Genomic DNA, 25,245 nt, shown 5'->3' with positions numbered 1-25,245 from the left:
GAATGCAGCTTGGGTGAGAATGACCATGAACAACACAGTTCACGAGTCATAGGAAAGGAAGGAAGGAGAACAGCAAAATAAATACAATGGACTTCCAGAAACCGTATTTCAAAAACCTCATAGAACTGATAATCATGAGAAACAAGTCTCAGAGAAAAAAGAATTCAGGAAAAGTTTACAGCACCTTAAAAAAACAATGGTAGGGGCATCAGTTCAAATAATGCCAGCGGAGAAGGGAAAGCAACTATTGTAAAAGACAGATGATCTGCTTAAATCATGAGCAGTTCATTGACCTCTAATGCAAGAAATGATGCATTCAGAAAACAGAAGTTAGATTCACTTGCATGTGAATGTAAATGCATAAGCTGAAAATGTAGAGACCAAACCAGAAAAGTCAAGATGCAAAAACAAATGCAACCAATAGGACCAACAGCACATCAAGAAAACATAAATACATCATACATGATAGCCATGAAAGAACTACCAGACATGCAAGGAAAGCCAGCAATGCATGATGTGAAGACAGTGGAAGTATTTAGCTTTTTCACTTCAGCTTTCAGTAAAAAGACCACTCACACCAAAAGTTAACATGATTAGTGCCATAGGTGACAGAGAAAGGCCTCAGTTTAGAAAGAAAAAAGAATAAGAGAAGAATACTTACCTAGATTAAATATTATATGCTTAGACTGCTTGTTGAGCAATCTTACAGCTGTTAACAGCTTTCTAGGACCCCACAGAAAACCAGCAAGTTGTCCAAAGACTGGAGAAGGGACATAACAGCGTTTTGGAAAAGGGAGGAGCTGAAGAATAAAGCAAAAGGCAACCTTATTTGGATTCCCAGAGAGAATTGGAACAATTATAGAAACACCTGGAAAACAACAAGGAAGCAAGTAATGGCTAACACGGATTTGTTAAATCACCCAGATGTTTTTCCTATCACTGGGGCAGCAGGGTATGCAAGAACTAGTAGATTCAATAAACCCTATCCTTTATTAGGGATTTGGACACTTGCATGGCATTTTCATAACTAGAAAACATGTTCTAAAGCTCCAAGGCTAAAAAGCTGTTCAGTGGACGGCAAACCAACAACATCATACTGTTGCAAGAACAAAACAGAAGGGAATAGGGAGGGGGAATAATATTAAAGCAAGCATCAGGCTTGTACACATAACCAGAAGTGACTTCCGCCTGGTCTGTGATGCATTCCTCTCGCATCATCCAGTGCTGCTAAGATCTCACTGGAATTCTGTGTGCAATTTGGGGCATTGGATTTTAAGAAAATTAAGGACCAAGGGCAGAGAGACTATAGTAGGATCCCAGGAATGATCAAGGGTCTATGAAATATGGGCTATGACCATACAATACCTGATTTTCCAGCCCCCCCTCCCCTGTAAGAGGAGACATCAGAAGGAGGCACAACAGTATTCTTCAAATACATAAAGGGTAGGAGCAGAGAGGAAGGGAATGTGCTGTGCTCCACATCCATTACAAACAGGTCAAAAAGCAGGATCAGAGTGCAGCAATGCAGTAGCATACATCCTCTGAAGGTTAACCACTAGAATAGGTTATCACAGCTAAGAAATTTCTATTTGGGGATGCTTTTAAGAAGAGGTTGGATACCCATCTGTTATGCAAGAAGCATGCACTGTCCTTCCTCGTGGAATGCAATAAACTAGATCATCTATGGATATCCTTTCTGATCTTATTTTCTGTGATTCATGTACAAGGAAAGTAATAGGTAGAGGTGTCTTTGAGGATGACTGCAACAAACCTGAAGAGGAAAAGCCAGTTGTGGATAACAAATACAGGATGGTTCAGTCTGTTTTGAGATGGGTTGTCTTCTGAAAATCCAGCAAGAAGATAAGCCACTAGGAGAGCATGAACTTCACTCTTTAGGGTCTCAGATCCAGTCTCGGAAATCAGATCAGCTGAGCTGGTTTTCTAATTTTTTTCCCCCACAAGTGACCAGTTAACACCTCCACCCTCATCCCAGGTGCCAACATTTTAGGCAGGGCTTTGATACATAGGAGGTAATAGCTGGGAAGAACTCTCAAAGTCTGTCTTCAGTAGGTCTCCTTCATCTTGTTCATGTTGCTGGCCTTTAGTACCAAGCTGAGACCAACTGACTTCTCAGGCCAGACTCAGCACATGCTTCTGCTGGCAGAAGACCAGACCCCAAAAGCAGAAAGCAGTAAAGTTGAAACAATAGGAAACCACCATCTTTCTGCTCTAAAGCCCGCAGAGGCCAGCACCAACTCAGAGCTGGGCAACCACTGAAATAGCAAAGGGTGGTGCCAAGATCTCATCTCCTTTCCTGGCACGACTTCCATCAAGTGCAACTTCACTTTCACCATAGTAGTCAGGAAGGAAGACGGATATAAGCACTACCTTATGCCTTCTCCACCTGGTCTTCTCTTGGGCTGTATTAGCAGCTCAATCCTGAACTAAGAGAAACCACTCCCAGGCCTTTTACTGGAAGATATTTTAAAACAACATCCTTGCAGTTCAAGTCTGCTTTGCTTCCATGAAGAGCATGTGTATGCATGTATACACTCGTTAAAGACATTACATGAGCCATACAAATCCAACAGGGCTCTTCAGTCAAAGTCAAGGGAGAAGACATGTCTTTACCCTGCCAAGCCCACAGCAAAGCTCAAAATACCTTACTCCAGCCAAGTTCCACAAAAAAAAGAAAGAGAAAAAAATTCCTTCTCCTCTGGTTACCCTCTAGCTCTCTTCCTGAGCAGTCTTCTCCATTCACACTGTTAGCCCTGGCCCACAAGGTTTCTCATGGAGGAGGAAGGAGAGAAATTAATTCTTCACAGCTGGTTCTGTCCTGCAATGCCTTGCTCTCAGGACAGGCAGCTGTAGCCTTTCTGGCCAGAAAGGGAGGGTTAACTCCTATCCTGCCAAGTTTCAGATGGACAACATCCAAAATGATCTTCTTGCCTTTAACTTTCCCAAGCGGACGCATTCTGGCCTGGGTAAATGAGATATATGTCCATATCCACACACATACTGATAAATGATACCCCTATACCTCTGCTGTCTCTAAGGCAGGGGATAAACCGTGCCCCTTCCTAGCTGCTATGATCCTCCAGGGATACTTTAGGCAAATTATTTAATGAGCATACTTGCAAAGGATTTGCATATAGGCATAAACTTAGCTCAAGCGTGCAGCCAGAGCACAAGAGCAAAAACTCCTGGCCCAGAGGGCTGGGAACAAGGAGGTGTGGGATGCCGGCACTCCACCCTGCCCGACAGGCGGTGAGCATGTCCCTCCCCTGCCAGAGGGACCGATGTTCTCCAGTCGCGTCCCTTGTGCGGGATGAGTAGCTGCTGACTGCAAGCTCAAACCCCGGCTGAAGTCAGGCACGAGTTTCCTCAGCCCCATTTCCACCCCCTTCTCATGCACGGCCCCCATTCCCACTCGCTACCCTCAGCAGGGGTTGCTGGAGAAAGGAGAAGGAGCAACAGGAGGAAGTGAAGGAGCAGCAACGGGAGGATATTTATGGGGTTTTTTTAATCCGGATCTTGACAGCCCTTGTTTTGTCGTGGATGGAACGAAAGAAGAGCAGCTCAAAGCTCGTGCTGGGCATAGAGGAATTCATACTGACTTCCTCTGAGCAGCAGGCAGGTGTCTGCCTGCACGGGCCTGCATGGAGAGCCCCACAACTGAAGGCAAAAGCACAGGGACCCTTTCTCTGGGGAAGGCAAGGGGACGATGACCCTACAGCGGGGAAGGAAAGGTCCCGGCCTCACACACCAGGGAAGATGCAGCCAGATGCAGGACGGCCAGGAAGGGCGGTGGGTTGGGTGACAGCAGGCTGGGTGACAGCAGGTGTGCCTGTAAGAGGAGACACGTTACACTTGGCAGCCAGGGCACTGAGCAGGCCTTGGAGAGTGCAGCTGATTGGGAATGAGTTACGGAGCCCGCCACCTCCAGCGTGCTTGCTCAGAGCAGGGGAAGCCTGGTCCCGTGAGCTGCCCTGGGTGGGAGAACACTAGAGCAAGAAAGGAGCAAATCCTGCCACCGCACCCCAGGATGCAGCAGAGTTTGGTGGCCTGTTGGAAGTATCCAAGGCACCCCAAGGGTTGCAGATGACCTTTTGCTTTTCATCTTACCTAACCTCATCTCCTCCAAAATGCCAGCGGGAGGCAGCCCCCATGGGAAGGCAGGGGCTACACGGGAGGCTGGACTGTCCCCCTTCATGGGCAGTCCCACAGGGACAGTGCAATGCAGGCTGTCCAACCTGCAAGGAACAGCTTCTCTTACCCTCACTCAGCATTCATCTCCAGATCTGACCACCAGGTTTGTTTAAAATCTCAGAGTTAATCTGTTAAGAAATGCTTCTGCTGCATTTCCTGAAAACCATCAATACCTGTGCATAGCTATAATGAAACAACTTTACATACCTCAAGAATAGAATCAAAGTCCACGGCACTTGAGAAATAAGAACCACAGCAAGAGAACTAAGGAGTTCAGGCTGAAAACGGGGCTGCAGTACCAAGAAGAATAAAATGAAAATTTCCCTGAGCAGAGAGAATGCCTGGAAATAGCTGCACCTCCCCTCTCTGCTCCTGTGAAGTCAGGTTGCAGCAAGAAAAGGCATTTTAAAATGGCACCAGACTTTTTGAGTACTGTAGAATATTTACAAAGGCAAAACCAAAGCATGAAAAGAGCATGCAGCGTGCTCCAGGTAACAAAGAAATTCTGTGATACAGCAGGTAACCGAGCTTGGCTCTGTAGAGACTGAGCATATGCTGTAACTACTGGATCATCTTTCTTCTGTATTACATTTGCTTAGCTTGGTGATAAAAATACATGTCTTCCTCCACAGGCATACTGACCACATAATGCTGAAGGTAGATTATGAGGTTTTATGTTTGTTTATGATGATATATGCAAACAAAATACCTGTCTTGCAAAATATTTTGGCTGCCATCCACCACAAAGTAATCATTAGGCAGAAAGCAAGTCTACGAAACTCCTTCCCTTCAGCCATCAGAAAAAGTAATTAAAAACTAAAGAGCATTTGCCTGTCCATTTGGAAGCAAAATTAGCAAAACTTTAAAATAACACATTAAACTGAGGTAGTGGCCATCCCTCGCTTTCCCCTGCTTTCCCTTTGTCGCCTTCTAAAAGTGGTTATACCAGAGGTTACCTTACCAAAAAAAAAATGCTTGAATGCATTTATGTTGGAAGGCACAGTTTAAAAGAGAGGACACGTAAAATAATTGAAATCAATATTCACTGCTCCACTTCAGAGAGCTCCTGTTTGAGCTCAGGAGGGATGAGAGGGAAAGTAGGGGATGCTTCCTGGAGAGCAAGCGAGGTGAATCAGGACAGCAGAGGGGTAGGCTCAGGACAAGGGGGAGGTAGGAAAACAGAGCAGATTGTGGTGAGTGGGATATGTGGGTGGGGAAGGAGAAGCAGGTCTGTAGGTGGGGAAGCAGGAAAGCAAGGGGAGTGGGGCGGACAAGAGGATTTTGGAGAGCAGCTAGCCAGCTGGCACACATATAGCAGCTGCTGCTGTGTCAGCCTAGGAGAGTAGCTGCAGCTGCACGCTGGCCATGAATAGCAGAGGAGCAGCGTGCCGGCTGGCTGCTGGAGGGATGGGAGGCAGCCGGGGCGCTGAAAAGGCAGGGGGAGGCTCTGTGAAGGGTTTTCCACACAGGGGAACATGACAGCCCTTTGATTCCTGAGCTGTTTGTTCTTCAGTTGTCCAGTCCAGTGGATGATCAGTACTAAAGAGTTAAAATGGGGAGTGGAGGGGGAGGGAGAGAAACAGAAGGAAAACTTAAGTCCTAAATGCAGATCTGGGCTTTGATAGCGTATCCATAGCATGCAGTTGTCTGGATGTATAGCTTTCATAGTTGTCAGCAGGGATCAAAATCACAGGGTGCTTAAACTAAAGGACAAATCTCTGCTCAGTGACTCTCAGAGTTGCTTGATCCACCACTGGAGGAGGACATGATCCCACCACTTGGCCATCTGGTTCGTGTACTGCACGTCACTGAGAGAACTCAGTGAGCCATCCTGTGAACTTCTACATGGCTGTGGGTGCATGCACCCTTTGTGCTTTTACATGACTGTGGGTGCATGCATCCCATGTACTCCTCCACAGCTGTTGGCACATGCACCCCACACACTCCTCTGGGGCTGTGGGTGCTCCTACTTTGTGTTTCTCTACAGCCACAGGTGAACTGACCCCATACACTCCCACACAGCTGCAGGTACCTGCACCATGCATGCTCTTCCGCAGATGTGGATGATTTCACCCTATGCTCATCTCCACAGAGATATTTGCGTGCACCATGTGTGCTCCTGCATGGCTGTGGGCACTCCCAACCAGTTCAATTCTCCATGACTGAGTGCATACATCACATGTGCTCCTCCACAGCTGTGGGCAATTCCACCCTACGTGCTCATCTACAGCTGGAGATGCTCCCACCCTGTGCACCCATCCACAGCTGTGGGTGCGTGCTCCTCCGTTGCTGGTGTGGTCCCACCCCAAACACTTTTCCCTGACTGTGTGTGTGCTTGCAACACGTGCTCTTCCACACCTGCATGGGCACACACCCTGTGTAGCTCTACATTAGCATGGATGCAAATACCCCATATGCTCCTCTATGGCCAGGGATGCATCCACCCTGCACACTCCTCCACAGCCGTGGGTGCATATATCCCACGCGTGTTTCTCCAGCACTGTGTGTGCATGCACCCTGTGCAGTTCTCCGTGGCAGCACATACACACCCGCCCTCATTCACTTACACGCGAGGGTGGGCGCACACATCTCAAGTGCTCCTCCGCGGTTGCGGGCGCTCCCACCCCGCGTGAGTGGACGTAGCCCACTCGTGCTCCTCCAGCCTCGCTCCCTCATCCCGCACCACCTGAGGCTGGCAAGACCCCCGCTACCGGCGCGGCAAGGCAGGATAGGGATCGCCGCCCGCCGCCCTTTAAGAGCCGCGGCGGGAGCGGCGCTGGCCCCACCCGCCGGCCGCGGGGCCGGGCCGTCCCCCTCATTAATATGAAGGCGGCGGCAGCAGCGGCGAATGGGTAATGAAGCTGTCACTCCGGCACCTACTTGTTGGGTGTCCGCGGAGCCGAGGCGCACAGAGGGCGAGCGGAGCCCGCGGGAGGGGAGCGGCGGCGGAGCGCTCCAGGCGGCCCCGCCGGCAGCTCATGCCCTGCGCCCCCCGGCGCGCTGCGGGCGGCTCCCCCGCCGCCCATGCCGCGAGCGGCCGCCGGTCCGTGGCCGGTGGGCTCGGCGGGCTCCTCTGAGGCGGCCGCGCGGAGCAGCAGGCATGCGGGGCGCCGGCCGGCGGAGCCGGGCCCCCCGCGCCGCCGCGCTCGGCCTGGCGCTGCTCCTCGCCTCCTGCGTGCAGGTAGGGGGGCGCGGGGGTTCCGCTCCCGGCTGCGGGGCGCTGCTGCTGGCGGCGCGGCTCCCTCCTCCCGCTGCGCTTCCACCTTGCGCATATCTTATATACATTTTATATATATATGCCGGCGCGGTGGGGTTAAACCCGCAGCCCGCGAAAGTTGGAGCGGGGAGAACCGCGGAGCGCCTCGCCGTAGCCCCGCGCTCCCGGCGCTGCCCCTGGCCGCGGTAGTAACGAGGCTGTCTCCCCCTTGATTTTTATTTTTAGGTGTCCCGGTCCACGGGCTATTTCGAGCTGCAGCTTAACTCGGTGCGGAATGTAAACGGCGAGTTGTTCAATGGGGAATGCTGTGATGGCATGAAAAGCCCCCAGAACCAGGACTGTACCCGGGACGAGTGCGACACTTACGTGAAAGTCTGCCTCAAGGAATATCAGGCCAAGATCACTCCGGTCGGACCCTGCAACTACGGATTCGGATCTACCCCCGTTCTCGGTGGAAATATTTTCTATTTGAACAACAACAGATACTCCCATCAAGGCAGAACCCCCGAGACGGGCAGGATTGTTATTCCCTTTCAGTTTGCATGGCCGGTAGGTTGATGATCGCGTTTTTGTTATCGCCCCTATTTTTTTTTTTGTTGCCCCCCGCTCGCCGCCCCGGTCGGTTCTGCAGCAGCTGCCCGTTCCTCCGTTAGAAAGCCGGGCGAGCTGCCGGTGCGCGGCCCGGGCGGGGCCGGTCGCCTCTCGGAGCTGCGGGGCATGGGTGGTGGAGGGGGATGCGGGGGCTGTGCCCAGCCCTCGCCCCACCGAGGGGCGTGGGGGCCGCGACAGCCTCGCAGGGGTTTGCTGGTGAGGAGCGCCCGGGGGTGCCGGCGCCGGGGAGCGGCTGCGGGCGGACCGCGTGAGGGGCTCCCGTAGAGGCTGCAGGTGCGGCTCTCTGCGGCTTGTGCGCGAAAACGTAAGAAATTAACGATAAGGCTGTAAAGACCCACCCGACACCCGCAGCCCGACGGCAGCAGCGCACCCCGGGGCCGCGGAGCGCCCCCTCCCCGGCTCCGCGCATCGCGGGGCTGTCCCCGGCAGGGGGCGCCGCCGGGCGGGCGCGCGGCGCAGGTGGGGGCGCGGCGCGGGGCGCGTGCCGCGGCTCGCGAAGGGCGCGAGCTACCGCCCCTCCTGGGGCGCGGGCGGGGCCGCTCGGCGGCGCGCGGGGGCTGCGGGGCGGGAGGCGCCGCCGGTGGGCGGGAGGGGCCTCCCGAGCGCAGCGGGGCCCCGCACCTGCGCGGGGGTGGGCGCGGGTTCGCGTCCCCCGAGGGGCCAAGGGCGGCTGGGGCTGCTCCCCTCCAGGCGCAGTAATCGGGGGGAACGCCCGAAGCGGAGCGTTGCTCTGATCCTGTCCGAAAAAGAACCCCTACCTCTGTGCCGGCGGGAGCCGTGGGCGTGCGAGCCCCTCTACCCGTCCCTCCCCGCGGGATCTCGGGGGTGTCTGACCCGCTCCCTAATCCAGCCCCCACCTCCCTGTGCGCCGCCTGCCCGCGGGGCGCACCCGCAGGGGCTGCGCTCGTCCTCGGAGGATGGGGCGCTCCGTGTGCCCCTCGGGTGCGCCGGGTGCGGAGCGGGGCCGGTCCGGGAGCGGTGGGCGGGAGGGCCGGCCGGGCTGGCTGCCCGGCAGCGGGCAGGTAGGATCCTGCCGGGAGTTTCGCAGCTGTTGCTCCGGGCTCTTCCAAGTGGGGCACGGGGTGGAAGCGGCAAGTCATGAGGCGCTGAGGAATGGGGATGGTGCAATGCCCGAGATGGGGATCGGGAGCCCCGGTACCTGTGGGTCGTATTTGGCACCTGGTGACTAACTGACCTCTTGGGAGATGTAGCTTTGTTGCTGGAAAACTGCTCCTAGGAATGGTCACGAACAAAATTGCTCGTTTGTGTTTCTAGACCGTGTAAATCTCTTTAACTTTCTGAGCTCCAACCTGATGCACCCGTACCTCAAATTAAGAACTGAATGCTATTTGGAGGTGGGGGTTTTGCTGGAGTTAGATGGCTAAAATAAAAAAATAGTACAATGGTAAATTTCTCTGCACAGAGGCACTTAGGTTCTGTTTGCCAACTTGGGGTATTTTGATTGCTTTTGTTGATCCTATGACCTGTTGGACACAGGAAGGTTCCTATTAAGAGGTACATCCAATACTATAAAAACAGGATATTTAGAACTCTGCTCTTAAGTTAAAAGATCAAAGGGAAAATTAAGCTTCTTTCTCCTTTTCATTGACCGTTTAATACAGGCTTTATGAAATAATAAGCTCTTCAGTAAGAGATTTCAGTAACATTAGCACCTCAAACTTCATATGTTATCTGCATGAGGAAGTAAAGGTTAATTTGACTCACATTTGTATTTTGCCAGTTTCTGGTATTGCTACTTGAAACAAGAGGAGAGTTTGATAATCCTTGCAATGCAGGTCCCTAAGCCCAGCCTTCTTTGGTTTTTCTCTGTTGGAATAAGCACATTCCTACCTTGCAGCTGCCGGATATTGTTGTTCTATGCTCATCAAGTCCTAAAAAAAGGCCTGTTTGACCTACCTCTTGTAGGTAAATTACCACAGCGTCTCTAGCATACAATGCCCCGTCTGCTCTTGTTTCTTGTATCATTGCCTCCAGCATTTTAAAGGGTTGGAAGTCTTTGGTCTGTCTTTGCAGTGATTTTTTGCAGCTGTTGCAAAGCAGCCTGTAATTTATTTAAATGGTACCACTGCAGTTCAGTGGGTGGCTGGCTGATTTTCGGAAGGTTTACTGAATACTCTCCCTGCCCACCTTTGATTCTAAAAATAAGCTGTGGGGTAGTTGTACTTTTAAAAACAGTCCCTGTATTGCAGTCCGTGGATGCGCTCATGGAAAGGAGTCTCTCCTGTATGTTATAATAGCATTTTGAACTCTGGATGTTCAGTCTGTTCGTGGGGAACACGGCATCTTTGTCACAACTGTACATAAGCTGTACAGATTCTGGAAGGAGAGGCTTAATTGTAATGCTAGTTTTGTGCAAGGGTTTTTTGAAGGAGACTCAGTTCCTGGGTTAAGTTTCAACTCCCTGCAGTAATTTCAAAATTATTTTCAAGTAATATTCTCTCCCTACTCAAGTTTGCAAACAAGAAACAATAGTCATAGTCTTTTTCTTTTGCTATGTAAAAGTAATGAAATCAACATTCCTTTATTTAATATGCTGGGATGGGACTAAAGAGAATCAGAAAGTATGTCCTTCGCTTATTAAACACATTTGCCCTGGTGCTGGTAGTGAGCAAAGGAGTTACTTCAGTAGTTCTGGATTGGATTTTTAAGGCTGAGAAATCCATCCCTAATGAAAGCCAGCATTGATATATGTGGGCTTCTTACTGAACCTCATCTGAATAACGCCCTCACTTAAGGAGACTAATGCATTAATGTTTAAATTGCTCGAGGGAGGTTTTCTTGATGTCTGTTTGATATTGCAGTGTCTTAAGTTAACAGTAGCTGTAAGGCAAGTAGTATCTTGAAAGGTGGGGTTTTTTGGCCTTGGCTTTGCTATACTGATTTTTTTTTTTCTTTTTTTTTTAATTTTACATGGTAAAATTTTACTCTAAAATTTGGACAAGTGTGTCTTCTGTAAAACTGCAGTACTAGAGTTCAGTGGCTTCCACTGTTTGATACAGTGTCAGTTATCCAGTTTATTCGTATTTCCTGTCTGTTTTTTCATGTCATTAGTCTGATCTCTGATTTGGAAGAGGAGCTTGGGGCATTGCCAAAAAGTTCTTAAAATTGCTACCTTGGGATATATCATCCACAGAAATCTGGCAGTGGGAGAGACCGAGGAACAGCTAGAACAATACAGCTGTCTTCTTCACCCACCTACTTCACATTTCTTTTCTTTGCCTCCTGCTGTAAAACTTGAAGTTTAATGCCCATTTGAGATTGTTAACAAATGATGCAATTAAAATGTGTGCGACTTTGAAACAAAAAAAAAAAGAATTCAAGTAGCTTTGAAGAGTTAATTCTCATCACTTATACAGTTCAGGTTCATTAGAGTTGAACGTGTTTGGTTTGTTGTTGGGTTTTTTCTTCCTAGCAGAAAGCTGTTAATTCAGACACTGAAGCTTTGGAAGTACCTTGCACAGCAATATTTATCAATAACAGGTTATTGGCAGAATTTTAGATTTGGGCCCAATAAAAGAGGGATTACTTTGAAAGCTGCTTCTGAAGAAGAGGTTTTAAAGTTGCAGGAGTTCTGCTGGATGTGTTGTGTGGAAATGTTTTTCGTACTCCTTTGCAAGGTGGCATGAAATGGAGTTGTGCGTGTGTGGTTTTCCCTCCACCCTGTTCCTTCCCTCAGGGAATTCGCAGCTTCTTCCTGCACCATAAATACAAGTATGGCATCCATTACTTCAGTTAATTAGTCATATAGAGGAATTGTTCTGACTAGTCGTGGATGTTGAAATCCTGTGTTATAGCATGCATCATTATCTCCCCTCAGCCCCTCTGTTCTTATGATTCTAGTGCGACTGAGGGTTCAGTGCACTTATGAGGACAATATAGGTGAACTTCAGAGTTCAAGGCCTTGGAGATAAGTAGCAGAAACCAGAAATTTCACTTTTTCCTTGGTGCTGACCTGGGCTCTGTGTGCCTTTCTGAAGAAGGGGTAGGAGAGGTTCAGGCAGCCCTCACAGCTTGATTGGGTAAAGGGCGCCTTCCGCACTAGAATGCGGGCATCTGATTTTATTCATTTTCAAGCACTGATCTTACATTTTTCCTATTTAGAGTGCGATTGTGGTACCCCTTTCTAAACTTCCGAAGTACTGTTACCTTGCAGGTAGATAAAAATATGTGGAAGTATATAAACTTAGTATCCAGGCTCTGTGTGAGTTTCATCCACGTGCAGTCCATATGTGAGTTTCATCCAAATGCCTGGAAGGGTTCAGTCTTGATCTAAAACATACACAGGAGCGCAAACCATAAAATATGTAAAGCTGTTGAGAGGATGACTTGGCTGCAGCAATAGATGTTGAATTTCTTAGAAAGCAGCCCCTCCCCTGCCAAAACCTGAGCTGGAATACTTGACCTTATAGCTTTTATTACTTAATGGGTACATTGTTCTCTTTGGCTCTTTCAGATGTTGTCTACTTCAGTTTAGGACTATGCATTAAGCTCTTTCAATCCTTTTAATTTGAAAAAACCTGTATATTATGAAGGTGATCAGGCCCTGGAAGGCATTTGACCTTGAAGCACATCATCTGAGATCCTTGGTGCCTATAGGGAACTAGGTAGCCTCACTGTAGGATATGTTCTTGTCTATTTTTGTGTGGCTGGTAGGTCTACAGTTGGTCTGCTGTTAGCCATTGCTACTCTGATCAGGATCTTGAGGCACTGTAATGAAAACATCCTGGATTAGATTACTTTGTGCTCCCCAAAAGAGAAAATATGCATCCTGTCAGCTTGAATGAAAATCCACTGTGACAGATATGCTTAAAGTTAAGCCATTTAGCACTGAAAAAGGTATTTGTACACAGTTGTACCTGAGGAACAGTATGTATACTTTTCTAATGAAAAAAATCAGAATTTCACAAATGAAGCATCCTCAAGTGGTACGGAGGAAGCTTCACCTCTAAATGATTGTTCTTTGCTCCACTGAAACTCCCTTTAAAATAAATCAGTGCATACAACAGAATCGACTGGGTTGGAAAACACCTCAGAGATCATCAAGTCCAACCCTTGGTTCAATTCCAGTCCATTGACCAGATCGTGGCACTAAGGGCCATGTCCAGTGTCAGTTTAAAAACCTCCAGGGATGGTGAGTCCAGCACCTCCCTGGGCAGCCATTCCAATGCCTGACCACTCTCTCCGTAAAGAATTTCTTTCTAATATCCAGCCTAAATTTCCCCTGGCAGAGTTGAAGCCCATGCCCCCTTGTCCTATTGCTGACTGCCTGGGAGAAGAGACCAATCCCCACCTGGCCATAACTTCCCTTCAGGTAGTTCTAGAGGGTGATGAGCTCACCTCTAAGCCTCTCTTCTCCAGACTAAACAAGCCCAGCTCCCTCAGCCTCTCCCCATAGGTCCTGTGCTTGTCCACATGTCCCAAGCAAGAGCCAAGGACAGGGAATAATAACTGAGAGCAAGACCTTATACCAAAATGTAAGATTCACCTGGTGTAGTGATGGGTTATAATGCACACAGATCACACTTCCTTAGCAGAGGAAGTCAGCATGGAAAAAACAACCACCCCGAACATGTAGTTGATAGCCATAGATTAACTATGTAGATGTTTAATGTCTTATTTGCCTGCAGCTTAACTTCTTCTTCCCCAGGTGGAAGGCTCTGCTGGTAGCACGAAGCTTACTTTTTGATACCTGACCGCTCTCCCTGACACACCCCAGGCCCCAAACTTGGTGCTTGCTCACGGACTCTGCCCCACTGCCTTGTCAGCAGACCCCAGGACTGCTGTGGTGGCTGGCATGCCAAACTGTTGCTTTATTTTGAGAAACCACCTCTAGCCCTTGTGCTCATAAAACCTTTCCCTGCCTGTTGCAGTTCCAGACAGGTATATTGTGGATCTGTGTTTCCCAGTAGATCAGGGAATTGTCTTTCAGCTGCTCAGTGCTGTCTTTGCCTTCAGACTTTTTTTATCAGAAATGAAAGGCTGAGGTTGGGAGAATGGCTTGTTATATAAATAATATCCCTTATTTTCAAGTCACGCAAATGCAAAGAGTAGCTTGCAGGTTTTGTTATGCTCTTTCTTAAAAGAAGATGATTGGGTGATGTTATAGAGACTGACTTTAGCAATGCTGCGTAGTGACAACTCCAGTTGATTTCAATAGCAGCTGCAGGTGTCACCTCTAAAAAAGAATCAAGGCCTTCATGGTGAGCACTTCAGAACCACCCTTTGAAAAAGGGATTTATTATTGGCATGCTCTGTGTGCCAGCAACTATTTGCAGCTTGCCTAGAATAGAAAGCCTAAAGACTTAAGTTTCATGTAACTATAGAAAATCTGTCTTCTAATTTTAAGCAGAAATGTTCTTTGCACTCCTAATCTTTCATACATTGATGTCACTACATCTAGAATTTCTTATGTCTTTGAAATAAATAGGCCTCAGAGGACAGTATTTTGCTAACTATTTAAGCTTTTATACCTTAAAGCTCTGAGAGGTTTTTGAATGTCACAGGGATGGTAAAGAAGATTTCTATTTATACTCCTTCAAAGCTTCCTTAAATAAATACTTGCTTATTTATTAGAAACACTGAGGCTGAACTCAAAAGTTGCAAACAAATAACCTTACCTCCCAGACACTGAGAGTGGTATGCTTATATCCCTTTTACCAACTTTCTAATCTTTATTCGTGAAGGTACTCCTGCCACTCAATAAGTGCTGTCCTCCTAGCCACACAGCTGGTGTGGGCATTAAATATATGACTGAAAATGGAATAGGTGCTAAAGCTGTGAGGATTACACTGGAGATGTGAGCTGGAGAACAGGGTGAGGTAGGAACAGAGCATGTTCCCTTCACCACAACATGATGAAGGCTCTGTAGCACTCTCTGTTTGAAGATATTTCAAACACGGTTTCCTCAAAAAAAAAAAAAAAAAAAAAAAAAACAAAACGGTCTGCTGAAAACATGACTACTTGTAGCTTTAATCTTAAAACAATCAGGTTTATCTTTAACATAGTTGCTTGGGGTAAAACCATAATTGGTTGTGTTTATATCAGACTTGTGATGTTTGGCCTAATTGGGCCGTGTTCCCACCGCACTGTAGACTTTCTGAGCAGTCCTGTCAAGTTCAAGGAAATCTGGTGGGGTAGATGTTGAGAAGCTCTGTGTTGTAAAAGCTGCCTTGTGTGTTTGATGGTGCTGCTTGTGTTCCTCGTTCAACTCCAGCTCGCTCTGAGTTACTGAGTTCACTGTCAGCACAAAAGCTGCAAGAAAAAAAGTGATTGTTGAAAAATAAATGATGTAACCCAACTGTTTCCTGGGTATAAAAAAATGCCAGAAATAGTGTAGTGCATTTTTAATCTGTTTGTCATTAATCAGTTGTAACAAAGTTTTTATTGTATGAGAAGGATTGTATTTGAGGCAGATGTGCAAGGTAAATGATGATGATTTTGTCTTTAACTTTTACAATGGCTTTCGTTTGTGTTGTCTCTGTGGGCCAGTAGCTGCCTGGCCCCTCTTGAGCAACACCTGTAGGTGAGAGGAGTGGGATCCATCCTTCCTGTGCAGTCTGACTCCTTCACTTGTTGTCCCTGTAGGTGTAGCTTTCTGCGAGTGTTGGCTCTGAAATACATGCTATGAACGTACTTTAAAACTCTTTTATTAAGTTCATAAAGCAGCTATGATCACATAGTATCCTTACTCATCTGCAGAAGCTTTAAATTGCTGTGTGCCTGAAAGCTTCCCTCCCTCCTCTTCTGAAAACAGAGCTGATGTTTTGTCAACTCTGTGTGGGTCCTGTTTTCATTGCTTGCTCTAGTTCACAGCTTCTCTGCCTACTGAAGAGACTAAAAAGGGAGGGCGCTTTCCTGCTAGCACATCATGTACTTTCCTTGGTCCTTTCCAATTCTAGCTGCTAGTAATCCTCTGATCTAGAAGCAGCTTGGGAGCAGCAATTTGGGAGGAGAGAAGCTACTTCAAGAAGCAAGGAGTAAGGGTATACAGGCATTGCTTCTGGCTGCTACCCAAAGGATAGTTGCTACTGTTTCTTGACAGTGACTCTGCTGTTCTTTACCTCTCTATCACATGGATATGCCTTTGGGCTTCTCGCTAGAAAGCTGCTGTGGCTTCTGGTTAGTGTCTAATATTGATCCATCTTTGGCTGGAGGTGACAGCTGGCCAGGCTATCTGCCATGTCCAGTTGGTGGCTTTGGAGCTGCCTGTTGAGCTGCTGTGTGAGCAGGAGGTGGGCATGGACCCTGTCCACTGCCCCCAGGGTTGCAGAATGAAGCAGTATGGATGGCTAAGACCGTCTGTGCTAGGTCATGTTGAGCATCTGCTCAACTTCTGTCTCCTTATGGGGTGGTGGGACCCTCTTAGAGCTGCTGCCTTCCCTTGCTGTGCAACCTTGGAGACCTGTTGGGAGGGTGAGAGCTGGAAGAGCTGTGCGATAGCTCTCAGGTAGATGATCTCGTGTCGGGGAGGAGCGACTGTCCTGGTTTAACTGTAGACTTTTGGTGCCTTTGCTTACTGTATAACGAAAAATACTCTCTATAAAACTTAATCTTCAAGACTGCTGTCTTAATTGGAGGCTACCATATGTCCATTGATACTATAGGTGAGCAATGACACTGTACATATGGGTTTATTTTTCATTTACTCAGATGCCTCTGGCTTTTTTTTTCCTGGTCTGATGGCCAGAGTTTTGCTTAAAGATATTTGGTTTGGGGAATCCAATGCTCTGGGATAAATGCTTGCTATTTCCCTAATATGTCTCTACTGCTGCTTTTGATATTAAGCTTTTTTCTTGTAACTAATAATTATATTTGGAGAATGTTTTATTGCTAAAATGTTGTTGTGTAATGGTTGAGCTATACCTTCTACTCACATATTAAACTTTATTCCCAAGGTGATTTTTTTTTTGAGTTGTAGTTAGCCTTTATTTTGTATAAAAAGGAAGAAAATTAAAAGTTTATTTTATGAATTGGTGTTTCGGACCCTAAATTAAGTGTAAAAAGCATATTTGACATGAAGATCCCCTGATAGCAAATGGTAAGAGGTACTCTCAGCTGAAACGCACAGTAATCACGGATTTTATCTGTGGTTGAAATTACTGTTTGCTCCTCAGTAGCAGTTAGAATGCTGTATTAGATGGAAAGGGCCAGGCATTTCAAGGCTAAATGACAATCTTAGTCTTACTTGATTAGAGCTTGCAGAGGTTGCTAAGAAACAGCCTAATAGTCCTTGAGTAACCAATTATATGCCCCTTGGACAGATGCACAGGTGCTCATTCTCTGAAGTTGTTTTTTTTTTTAAATCTGAGATAAGACTGGAGTATTAGTACATAAACTGCAATCTGTTTTCATCCTGCTTTGGGCTTGAAAGTCCTGATTACATGTATCTTGTTCCTAGCAGCATGTGTTCCTGGTGTTTTCTGTTTGGTACATTACTATTTGATTGCTATTCCACTTAAATTGTTTTTGCAATGCCTCGTCTACTTCCACCTTAGTCCACTAGGCCTCTAGTTTCTCCTGTGCATTCTAGTACTTCGAACAAACCAGCTTAAATAACTTTAGTCATCTAATGTTCAAATTGGAATTAGTGTTAGTATTGATGCAGTATCTTACAGTTGGTAGAAAATGCTTGTTTTAGGTAGAGCTAGCTTTCCTTGCTCCTTCCAAAACACTTCTGTACATGCAAATTATAGTGAAATGTTGTATGAGATGATAGTTAACCTAACGCATCAAATAGGATTATTTCAGTCTCTTTTTTCCTTGAATATGTATAATTCTGTTTATAGTGTTTGTAAAATTGAAATATCTGCCTTAAAACACAATCTGCACTTTGAATGTTGAAGGTCCAGGATTCCAGCTGGAGAACTGAAGTTCTAATTAGGGAGCGTGTTCATACTTGAAGTCTTGACTGACACGTACTCAAAGCAGTAAGTTAAGAAAAATGTAAATAGCTTAATTATTGATCTACTCCAAGACTGAAGCAGAAGTATTTTAGGGTGTGCCTTTTTTGGTACCATTTACTGGTATTCCTATTGGTTGAGGACAATTTTAATAGCATTGCACCTCTGCTGCTGTCTAATATGTTTTAGTGGCAGTTCCTTTCTCTTAATGTACAAAAAATTTTTGTAGGTACTTTGATATTTCTAATTACCTTTTACTTTACAATAGCATGATTTTCTTTGTATCACAACGTGGAGTTTTTACACTTCCTGTGTTGGTTAAACTGTTGTTTAAACCATATGTTTATAAATAGGCCCAAAATTTTTTAGTGTTGTAGTTGGCTATTGTAGACCTTTGTAGAACAGAGTATTGTTTCCATGATTCATCCACACAGACCAGTGCTTTCTTCTATCAGAAGGTGAGGAAGGGAAGGAAGTAGAGAAACTGAAATGTTTAGACTTGCATACATACTTAAGATGTTGGCTGTCAAATAGTTTGTGCTCCTGCAGTACCTTTTGGTGTTTGCTGTTAAGCTGTGATAACTCCAGGGTTGTATGGTTTATAGCTTGTAGTCCCTGCACATCTCCTCTTGCTCTGTGAGAGGTGAAGGGTGAAGTGGTTGCTCAAACCCAGCTGGTGGCAATTCTTTGGAAGTTGATTCCCAGAACTCAAATCTCTTTTTTTCCTAACACTGCATGTCCTGGACTTAAAGTGTGGACTGTCAGAACCTAATTGTCACATGCCTTAGAAAAACAAACTGTTGCATATCAACAGGTCTTTGCAAGCTGTTCATATCTACTCCCAGATCACCACAGATGTAAGGTACATAAAATAAGCTTTAGCTGCAGGAAAAGATAGTCTGACTTGTGGCAGCTTGCTGTTCAGTGATAATTTGTTTGTTCCTAAACCCTTAGGATGGATTTTGAAGATTTGGTAATCCGTGAAGTTTCAGCTTGCCAAAGAATCTGGAGAAGACAGAACAGTGAAAGAGTCAGTGGCATATGAAATACCAAAGAAATTGAATATTATTCATTAGTACGCATTCTTGAATTATGAGTCCAGCTTTGGACTAGCAAAATTAGTCTCCAGGTTTTTTAATGTTAGTTTTCTTTATGTTTTCATTCTGTTTCTCCATTGATACTCATCCTTATGAGGAAAGCTGTAACACTGGTGCCCACCGGAGAAGTAAGTAGGGGTCAGATCCCCTCCAGTTTACATTAATCTGAAAGATATAATTTGATATTAAAGTTCTGATGCTGCTTAGTTATGGTGGGATTGATCAAGTCTTTGTTGACATATATTCCAATAGGTACCTTGGAATTGTAGGCTACATACATTATCGTATGCTGTGTTTATTTGTGGCTGCAAGCAGTTCATTTTTAATGGTAATTAAATACAGTGTAGTGCTTGGTGCTGCAAGCATGTGATAAAGATTTACTGTAGCCACAAAGTACTGTTCAGAAGATTCAGTTCTGCTGCTGGAATATGATATAAGCATTTGTTTCAGGAACATGACTATGAACTTTTTTCTCAACTGAATTCTGGTACTTCCACATATTTAACTAAGTACGCATGTCTGTGCAGAATCCCTGTGTAATCCTTTATTCAAGCTCCTTGTATGTCTTGATAAAAGAACCTGCACCATCTCTTATAGTGGTGACTTATTTCTCAGCTTATTCCTGTAGATTTATGGAGAACAGGAAGATACGGATGTAGCTTTGGTTGTGTCTGCCGTGTCCTGGTTCAGAGAGCGGAGGAGGTTGTACAGGAAGGTGAGCAGCTGTCCATGAAGTTGAAATAAGGCATTTTCCTTCTGTTTGTTTCTCTGCCAGCCTCTTTAGTGTGTATGGAAATTCAAAACTGAGCTGGTGTTCAGTTTGGGGCTAAAATGAAGGACAACTTAAGGGCATTATCCACTTTTTCTGGATTAATGACATGTTATTAGTTGTGAGGAAATGTACAATCTATTTGGTAAATCTCTTGTGAAAATGCAAAATTCAAATTGACTGAAATGGTTGTGCAACTCATGTAGCAATAAAACTTAGACATTTGTGGTCCTTTATAGTGAGAAGGCGTATGACGATACCTGTGCTCAGAGCCAACGCCACTGGAGAAAAGTGATGCATCTTGTTTGGAGCTACACAAATGTTTGATCAGTCAGCTGTTGCCATCACTGTGGGCCAGTGAAGCCTTTGCCTTGTGTGTCGTGTTTCAAATGTGATGGATGCTGCCCAACTAGCTCTAGAGTTGACTCATTTGGGTAGGATTGATGAGAGAGTTGAAGAGGATTTAGAAAAACAGTGCTCCCTTAGGAACAGAGGTTGAGTATGGGCCTCTCCTCTTCCTAGGGCAAGACATCCAGGCTCATTAGCTTGACTTGGTTTTGTGGGCATTTTCTTTTTCAAAAACAAAGAGAGAGCTGCAGTGCTGTCAACAGCTAACATAATTTAAAAGGGTGAAGATTAAAACACTACTTTCTCTTCCTGGGAAATTTGCATACATAGAACTTCGAGGCATATCTTTTCTTCTTTTTCCATATTTGCCTAACTTCTTAGTATGCATATTTCCAATACAAAAGAGAGTGCATGCAGGTGTTCTGTGTTTAGAACAATAATTAACGTCTGTTATTACATAGCTAGTTTAATTCCCTCTAGACTTCAAGTTGAAATTATAATGATGCATGGCTCTAAGTGCCCAGAGGACACTAATATCCATGCCACATGGAGCGTGGAGGGGAGGGGAAGAGCAGTATTAATTACCAGTTCATCTTTGAATTCTAAATATTAGCATAAAACAAGTCTTGCACTAACCATTAATGGGTCTTCATGGTTGTTACATACACTTCAAAAGAGGCAATCTAGCTACATTTTCATTAATGCAAAAAGAAAGAGTACATATAATGGGCTTAATTTATCTTGGACTTCTTCCAAAACTTTAGGAGAGGAGGAGGGCATGGATACTTGGTTAATATCAAGTTTGTCTGAAACAGTTCAAAGGTGGTAGCAAGGCTGAAAGCTCCTGCTTAAATCTAATACAGTGATGTTAAAATGGTACCCAACTGTCTGCATGGTGTTGTACATCTCTTCCTAAAAGTTTTTTTCCTCTGTCCTCTAATTTCATCAATACTTTCTTCTGTTCTTTGCTGTCAGATTAACTTAGTGGACTTCTGGAAACTGGTAGTACTGGCCACTGTGGTGGTAGAGAGGACTGTCTTAATAGCTGTGATCTCATGACAGTATCCATGATGTAAATAGCTTGTCTATTTCCTTTTATGAAATGATCAGGCAAAATGGCTGTTGAAATTTAATCCTGTGACTCTGTTTAAAACAGTGTTTTCTAATAGGTTTCTCACTTTTTTGTCCACTAGAATTGGATACTCACAGAGAAATATCTACTGGAATTGCTACTCTTTTCTCTTGTAGATAACTTCTGATTTAATCTCAATCAAAAATCAACACCCTGTGTTCTACTTGAATAGGATGGAAGGGAAGGATAGAACCTGAGGTTCTAGCGTGTTTGCATTCTTGATGCACATGGGGTTTAATTTCATGTTCCTTCGTGCTGTTTCTGCTCTAGAACTGTCAGAATGAGAAACAAAACCTGTGGAGGTTACACTGGGTTCTCCCATTTGAGAGACAGGTACAATACAAACTGTGGCACTTGTTTGACTACCTTTGGGTAAACTACTGGATGTTGTCTCTTATTTTTGTATGGTTGTAGTATAGTACACCAAATTCTATTGCTTTGGTAGCTGTTTTGTTTAAATTAGTTTTGTTTTGGTAATTGACTGGCTTTTCTATAATACAGAATTCTTCTAAGGTATGGAAGGAAAGCTTGCTCATGATATTTTATATCCCAGTCTGCTTCCCAGAAAACCTTGTTGGAGCAAGGCATATTAACACCTATATCAAAGGATATTTAAAGATTGGTTAACTTTTAATCAGATTGTCTAAAGGTTTACTGTATATAGTTGTGTTAGGTAAATGAACTCACAGAGGGGAGCTGTGGCAGTAGGAAGGGTCACTAATGCTGCTTCTGAGTGCTGGTATTTGCTGGTTGTGTTAACTCTTTTGTGTTTTGTGCTCATCATTACCTCTGATCAGCTACTGAAACAAAGCTAAGTGACAAGAAAGATGATTTGTTAAGACTCTTTTCTGTCGGATTTTAGTTTGCGTGCATATCATCCTTCTTTATAGTGCAGTTTGTTCTTCCACACTGGGTTGTGTATGAGCAAACAGAGCTTTGCAGTGCTCTAGCATCTGGAAGAGCTGGCCAGAGTTGGAACAAGCTGTCCTTTTTGAGGCCTGTTTTACATGTGCCTAAAGCTTTTTTGGGGTGTTTTAGGTGGGCCTGTGTCCAGCAGATCTAACAATCCGTCTCCAAGGTGCAGGCAAAATCTGCCATGCTCTTTGCAGACTGGAATGTGCGTGGTGGAATGGGCTTCCTTTTTGTACAAGAAAAGCAGTTTTACTGAGTTTCTGGAAGTCTTTTGCCATGACTGGTTAGAGACCTGAAGGAGGTTGTGTTCTGTGAGTACTGACCAAGATGTTTAAGGCATGTTTTCCCTCCCAGACAGTGTGCAAAAGTTCAAATCAAAAACTATACCTGAAACAGGTTTAACTCCATAGGTGTGGCCCCAAAAGGCCTGTGATAGAACCCCTATTCTTTTTAGTCTAAAACATGTTTCCTGAGGTCACTAAAGATTCTGATCTTGGCTCAAATTCTATATCCGTGTTGTCGGAGCCCTGGACTGAGCCTATAGTGACTGTCAAGTCCATAGCCCTTTGGATCTGCTGCAGCAGCTAAGCAGATATACTATTTCCCTTCATCAGGAGTACTTTGGGTAGCCGTTCAGAGTGTCAAGGAGCATCTTCTAGAAACTGAAGCAATCAGTGTGGCTCTGAAGGCTGTGTCTTGAGTGCTGATAATACCTTCTTACAATATTTGAAGATAAGTTTTACAGACAGCAGTGTTGCTTTTGAGGTGGTTCAGTCAAGTTAGGGAAACTTCTGCACTAAGTCTGATTTTTTTTAATTTTTTTTTAATTTAATTTTTTCCCCGATTCTGGCTTTAAAGCTCTAACACTTCTTCGTAGTTGGTATTTCCAGCCTGTCACAGGTGCTCTTGCCTTCACAGCATTTGCATGGGTTATGCTAACCCAGTATTCACCATGCCTGTTTGCTTCTTCCCCTTATTTCCCCTGGAGAGTGAGAGTATAGGTGATGTTTTGAAAGCTGTTTTGGTTCTTCTTAGTGAGACTGGTTTCTGAGTGACTGAGAGGTCTGGCTTTTAATGGGAGAGGTATTCTTCAGATAGTGTAGAAGAACATGTCTGTCTAGACCTGTGATATTTGGCTCAGTGACGTGTATAGACAGTGCAGCATCACCTCTAGTGGAGTAAGAGTAACTCTGAATAGCACCGGCCTTCATCTATGTTATGTAGAAGCCAGTAGGAACCGATTTTGACTATATATTTGTATAACAACTAAAGTTTGAAGATTAATTGCCTAATTATTTTGGTTACCTTTCTGTGTAAACCTCAGTTTAGTTTTCCCCAAGACAAATACTGTTTTTAATAGTTAAACCAGGATCTGTATCACAAATGTGCTGATAAATTTTTATGTTGAAAAAATGCTATTAAATCAGTAAGCTTAGTATTTCACTTGACAATCTTGTTGTATTTGTGCATTTCTCTTATCTTGCCTTGGATGACAGTATGTTCTGCTTTGTGCCACCTGAATTAATCCAGACCGTCTTTTAAGAGTGATTAGCTGTTCCTTAGGGGAAGTTTCGGAAAAGCTTATAGTCACCTAAATCTTTATTCCAAATAGTAAGATCTCCCAGTTAAATGCTTTATCTCAGCTTGTCTTTTCTCTGAATAGCATTTGTTGCATCTACTGCAGCAGGTACATGGTTTGGTGATTTGTTTTCAATTATTTCATGTGACATTTCAGTATGGCAGAAAGAAGAATCTTGATCAGGTTTTTCAGTTATGACTTCTGACATGGCTTTCAAAGAGGTGTTCTGAGAAAATTATAAACCTAATTCAGAACTGTGTTTTCTTTCTCCTGGCTTACATTTTTTTTTTCTCCAAACATTCCTTGGTAGTTATTTTGATTACCCCGGGATACATACTCAGGCAGGCATGCAAGATTCTGCAGTGTAACTGCGTTTTAAGTACTGTCTTGTTTTAATGTCAGCCATCAGAAGAACTGGAATATTTGCTTCAGAAAAGCACCTGTACTGAAACCAGAGTCCAGGCAACATAAGCAAATGCTCATGGAAGGTTAAGAGCAAGAATATAGAAAATTTATTTTAATTCTCCCAGCTTTTGTTTTGAACCAGAGAACTTCTGAACTAGTTGCTTGGTCTCTGCTCAGTATCTGTGCCAGTCTGCCCTTGGACCCGTAAGGTCTTAAAACCACTTTGCCCCTGGGGAGCCTGTGTAACATTTTGCCAAACATTTCATGACGTGCCATCTAATTTCTTCCAACAGTGGTTCCTGTTATCTTGATTTGATGCCCTAAAAAACTAAAGTTTTTGTTGAGAACAAGAAAATGGTTGATCTATTCCTAACCCTCTCCAGGGTCTTTTGTAGGGTTGTAAACTTCTATTGCATACTCCAGGTGTCTGTATTCCATGTGGAGTTTTGATCAAGTCTTTAATTCCTCTCATGGAAATAATTTGATTCTTTCTTCCTTCTTGTTGCTTTTCTCTGGACCTTTGATTTCTAAGATCCCCTTTCTGGGGATGCTGTCCCTCCCACACTGCTTCCTTCCACCTGCATTTACAGAATCCCTGTTTTCCACCGCATTCTTCAGCATCCCATCTTGCCAGGGTGCGCTTTCCCAACTGACTTGTGAATATTAAGTAGTCAAGACATGGATGAGAGTGGGATGGGAGTGTTACTGTGGTCTGATGAAAGAACTTGGGTGAAGCTTGTGAAGGCATCTTGCTTGGTGAGAAACAAGCTGTCTTTGGTGGGTTGAAGGACCAGCTTTCTATGAAGTTGACAAGTCACAAGACATATTTTGTGATACCTTGCTTTATCAATGAAAGCTTGCAAAGAAGAACGAAGTCACAGGTGTCATTAACTCAGGGTTATATGAGGCTCCCTGAAAATAAGTGTATATTCATCAAGGTTGGATGTTTAAATAACAGGATTTGAAATCCTGTACTCCCATTATGACAGTTGGTACAAAGAATTCTTAAAAATACCATGGAAAGAGAAAGAAATAAGATTAAGAT

The 25,245-nt window shown here is 44.9% G+C and overlaps 1 protein-coding gene across 1 annotated transcript in view; it reads left to right on the top strand.

The window, feature by feature from the left end:
- The first annotated feature begins 7,042 nt into the window (after window positions 1-7,042).
- JAG2 (jagged canonical Notch ligand 2) overlaps window positions 7,043-25,245 on the top strand; it is a 72,171-nt gene continuing 53,968 nt past the window's right edge. Inside the window, exons 1-2 of the mRNA XM_065838752.2 lie at window positions 7,043-7,390; window positions 7,652-7,975. Of these exons, the coding sequence (XP_065694824.1) occupies window positions 7,058-7,390; window positions 7,652-7,975 (657 nt within the window). The 5' untranslated portion in view covers window positions 7,043-7,057. The remainder of the gene's footprint in view (window positions 7,391-7,651; window positions 7,976-25,245) is intronic.

This window comes from Patagioenas fasciata, chromosome 5, assembly GCF_037038585.1.
Source record: "Patagioenas fasciata isolate bPatFas1 chromosome 5, bPatFas1.hap1, whole genome shotgun sequence".
Taxonomy (NCBI): domain Eukaryota; kingdom Metazoa; phylum Chordata; class Aves; order Columbiformes; family Columbidae; genus Patagioenas; species Patagioenas fasciata.
This window is presented reverse-complemented; position numbering and strand designations above follow the sequence as displayed.